Below are 5,000 nucleotides of genomic sequence, written 5' to 3'. Positions count from 1 at the left end.
TGTACCTGTATATAGAACAGAGACTAGTATGTAGTGGGTGTACCTGTATATAGAACAGAGACTAGTATGTAGTGGGTGTACCTGTATATAGCAGAGACTAGTATGTAGTGGGTGTACCTGTATAGAACAGAGACTAGTATGTGGTGGGTGTACCTGTATATAGAACAGAGACTAGTATGTAGTGGGTGTACCTGTATATAGAACAGAGACTAGTATGTAGTGGGTGTACCTGTATATAGAACAGAGACTAGTATGTGGTGGGTGTACCTGTATATAGAACAGAGACTAGTATGTAGTGGGTGTACCTGTATAAAACAGAGACTAGTATGTAGTGGGTGTACCTGTATATAGAACAGAGACTAGTATGTGGTGGGTGTACCTGTATATAGAACAGAGACTAGTATGTAGTGGGTGTACCTGTATATAGCAGAGACTAGTATGTAGTGGGTGTACCTGTATATAGAACAGAGACTAGTATGTGGTGGGTGTACCTGTATATAGAACAGAGACTAGTATGTAGTGGGTGTACCTGTATATAGAACAGAGACTAGTATGTGGTGGGTGTACCTGTATATAGAACAGAGACTAGTATGTAGTGGGTGTACCTGTATATAGCAGAGACTAGTATGTAGTGGGTGTACCTGTATATAGAACAGAGACTAGTATGTGGTGGGTGTACCTGTATATAGAACAGAGACTAGTATGTGGTGGGTGTACCTGTATATAGAACAGAGACTAGTATGTGGTGGGTGTACCTGTATATAGAACAGAGACTAGTATGTAGTGGGTGTACCTGTATATAGAACAGACTGGTATGTGGTGTGTGTACCTGTATAAAACAGAGACTAGTATGTAGTGGGTGTACCTGTATAGAACAGAGACTGGTATGTAGTGGGTGTACCTGTATATAGAACAGAGACTATTATGTGGTGGGTGTACCTGTATATAGAACAGAGACTAGTATGTAGTGGGTGTACCTGTATATAGAACAGAGACTATTATGTGGTGGGTGTACCTGTATATAGAACAGAGACTAGTATGTGGTGGGTGTACCTGTATATAGAACAGAGACTAGTATGTGGTGGGTGTACCTGTATATAGAACAGAGACTGGTATGTAGTGGGTGTACCTGTATAGAACAGACTGGTATGTGGTGGGTGTACCTGTATATAGAACAGAGACTAGTATGTAGTGGGTGTACCTGTATAGAACAGAGACTGGTATGTAGTGGGTGTACCTGTATATAGAACAGAGACTATTATGTGGTGGGTGTACCTGTATATAGAACAGAGACTAGTATGTGGTGGGTGTACCTGTATAGAACAGAGACTAGTATGTGGTGAGTGTACCTGTATATAGAACAGAGACTAGTATGTGGTGGGTGTACCTGTATATAGAACAGAGACTAGTATGTGGTGGGTGTACCTGTATATAGAACAGAGACTAGTATGTGGTGGGTGTACCTGTATATAGCAGAGACTAGTATGTAGTGGGTGTACCTGTATATAGAACAGAGACTAGTATGTAGTGGGTGTACCTGTATATAAAACAGAGACTAGTATGTAGTGGGTGTACCTGTATATAGAACAGAGACTAGTATGTGGTGGGTGTACCTGTATATAGAACAGAGACTAGTATGTGGTGGGTGTACCTGTATATAGAACAGAGACTAGTATGTAGTGGGTGTACCTGTATATAGAACAGAGACTAGTATGTAGTGGGTGTACCTGTATATAAAACAGAGACTAGTATGTAGTGGGTGTACCTGTATATAGAACAGAGACTAGTATGTGGTGGGTGTACCTGTATATAGAACAGAGACTAGTATGTGGTGGGTGTACCTGTATATAGAACAGAGACTAGTATGTGGTGGGTGTACCTGTATATAGAACAGAGACTAGTATGTGGTGGGTGTACCTGTATATAGAACAGAGACTAGTATGTAGTGGGTGTACCTGTATATAGAACAGAGACTAGTATGTAGTGGGTGTACCTGTATATAGAACAGAGACTAGTATGTAGTGGGTGTACCTGTATATAGAACAGAGACTAGTATGTAGTGGGTGTACCTGTATATAGAACAGAGACTAGTATGTGGTGGGTGTACCTGTATATAGAACAGAGACTAGTATGTGGTGGGTGTACCTGTATATAGCAGAGACTAGTATGTAGTGGGTGTACCTGTATATAGAACAGAGACTAGTATGTGGTGGGTGTACCTGTATATAGAACAGAGACTAGTATGTAGTGGGTGTACCTGTATATAGAACAGAGACTAGTATGTGGTGGGTGTACCTGTATATAGAACAGAGACTAGTATGTGGTGGGTGTACCTGTATATAGCAGAGACTAGTATGTAGTGGGTGTACCTGTATATAGAACAGAGACTAGTATGTAGTGGGTGTACCTGTATATAGAACAGAGACTAGTATGTAGTGGGTGTACCTGTATAAAACAGAGACTAGTATGTAGTGGGTGTACCTGTATATAGAACAGAGACTAGTATGTAGTGGGTGTACCTGTATATAGAACAGAGACTAGTATGTAGTGGGTGTACCTGTATATAGAACAGAGACTAGTATGTGGTGGGTGTACCTGTATATAGAACAGAGACTAGTATGTGGTGGGTGTACCTGTATATAGCAGAGACTAGTATGTAGTGGGTGTACCTGTATATAGAACAGAGACTAGTATGTAGTGGGTGTACCTGTATATAGAACAGAGACTAGTATGTAGTGGGTGTACCTGTATATAGAACAGAGACTAGTATGTAGTGGGTGTACCTGTATATAGAACAGAGACTAGTATGTAGTGGGTGTACCTGTATATAGAACAGAGACTAGTATGTAGTGGGTGTACCTGTATATAGCAGAGACTAGTATGTAGTGGGTGTACCTGTATATAGAACAGAGACTAGTATGTAGTGGGTGTACCTGTATATAGAACAGAGACTAGTATGTGGTGGGTGTACCTGTATATAGAACAGAGACTAGTATGTGGTGGGTGTACCTGTATATAGAACAGAGACTAGTATGTAGTGGGTGTACCTGTATATAGAACAGAGACTAGTATGTGGTGGGTGTACCTGTATATAGAACAGAGACTAGTATGTGGTGGGTGTACCTGTATATAGCAGAGACTAGTATGTAGTGGGTGTACCTGTATATAGAACAGAGACTAGTATGTAGTGGGTGTACCTGTATATAGAACAGAGACTAGTATGTAGTGGGTGTACCTGTATATAGAACAGAGACTAGTATGTAGTGGGTGTACCTGTATATAGAACAGAGACTAGTATGTAGTGGGTGTACCTGTATATAGAACAGAGACTAGTATGTGGTGGGTGTACCTGTATATAGAACAGAGACTAGTATGTGGTGGGTGTACCTGTATATAGAACAGAGACTAGTATGTAGTGGGTGTACCTGTATATAGAACAGAGACTAGTATGTGGTGGGTGTACCTGTATATAGAACAGAGACTAGTATGTAGTGGGTGTACCTGTATATAGCAGAGACTAGTATGTAGTGGGTGTACCTGTATATAGAACAGAGACTAGTATGTAGTGGGTGTACCTGTATATAGAACAGAGACTAGTATGTGGTGGGTGTACCTGTATATAGAACAGAGACTAGTATGTGGTGGGTGTACCTGTATATAGCAGAGACTAGTATGTAGTGGGTGTACCTGTATATAGAACAGAGACTAGTATGTAGTGGGTGTACCTGTATATAGCAGAGACTAGTATGTAGTGGGTGTACCTGTATATAGAACAGAGACTAGTATGTGGGTGTACCTGTATAGACTAGTATGTGGTGGGTGTACCTGTATATAGAACAGAGACTAGTATGTAGTGGGTGTACCTGTATAGACTAGTATGTGGTGTGTGTACCTGTATATAGAACAGAGACTATTATGTAGTGGGTGTACCTGTATAGACTAGTATGTGGTGTGTGTACCTGTATATAGAACAGAGACTAGTATGTGGTGGGTGTACCTGTATATAGAACAGAGACTAGTATGTGGTGGGTGTACCTGTATATAGAACAGAGACTAGTATGTGGTGTGTGTACCTGTATATAGAACAGAGACTAGTATGTAGTGGGTGTACCTGTATATAGAACAGAGACTAGTATGTGGTGGGTGTACCTGTATAGAACAGAGACTAGTATGTGGTGTGTGTACCTGTATATAGAACAGAGACTATTATGTAGTGTGTGTACCTGTATATAGCAGAGACTAGTATGTAGTGGGTGTACCTGTATAGACTAGTATGTAGTGGGTGTACCTGTATATAGCAGAGGGGGGGTAGGATCCCGTGTCGTAGCTGACTCGGAGGCGACCTCTGTACAGCTCCATGGCGATGTGGTCGTTGTCACCTTTGTACAGCAGCACGCCACTGTCCTCGTCCGTGGCGATCTGAACCACAAGGTGACATTATTCCGTCAGCGCTGTTGTTCATGGTGGGCCAAAGTCTTGTAATTGTTCATGTACGCGTGCCGTGCCACACCACACACAAACAATGTCCTGGTCCTCTCAAGATTTATTTTTAACTCTATGGTTTTATAGTTACATTTATCATTAGATTGGGGCTTGATTTATACTTATTTGTATTTATAAACTAGAGGCTACATTCATAAAATGACCGTCCTAAACCTTTTACATCCTAAGTGAGTTGTTTTCGCATTTGTTTTCGCAAATTAGCATTTGAGCCACAGACCACCATTTGATAATATTTATCCAATTCCATGCTGAATTGATGTGGCACCATAGGAGAGATAACAGGCAAATGATCAAAATAACAATTCTTCCACCTTCTCCAATTGTCTAGACTTCTTGTAAATTAAGTAAGGCAGATGTTTTACAATAATTTGACTCTTGAGATATAAATACAATATATAAATATATACAAGATATAAATACAATGACCCATAAGGGTCTCAAGAGTTAAAGATGTATTTTTTTAATTTGAGACTCTTTAGAGTTAAAGATTTGCGCAT

The 5,000-nt window shown here is 40.5% G+C and overlaps 1 protein-coding gene across 1 annotated transcript in view; it reads right to left on the bottom strand.

Moving 5' to 3' along the window:
* Positions 1 to 5,000, bottom strand: part of slit2 (slit homolog 2) — a 100,257-nt gene that overhangs the window by 6,538 nt on the left and 88,719 nt on the right. Inside the window, exon 30 of the mRNA XM_083764468.1 lies at positions 4,289 to 4,419. Within this exon, the coding sequence (XP_083620594.1) occupies positions 4,289 to 4,419 (131 nt within the window). The remainder of the gene's footprint in view (positions 1 to 4,288; positions 4,420 to 5,000) is intronic.

Source organism: Protomyctophum parallelum (assembly GCF_964188405.1).
Source record: "Protomyctophum parallelum genome assembly, chromosome: 5".
In the NCBI taxonomy this organism is placed as follows: Eukaryota; Metazoa; Chordata; class Actinopteri; order Myctophiformes; family Myctophidae; genus Protomyctophum; species Protomyctophum parallelum.
Note: the sequence above shows the minus strand (reverse complement) of the source record. Positions and strands in the feature narration are given on the sequence as shown.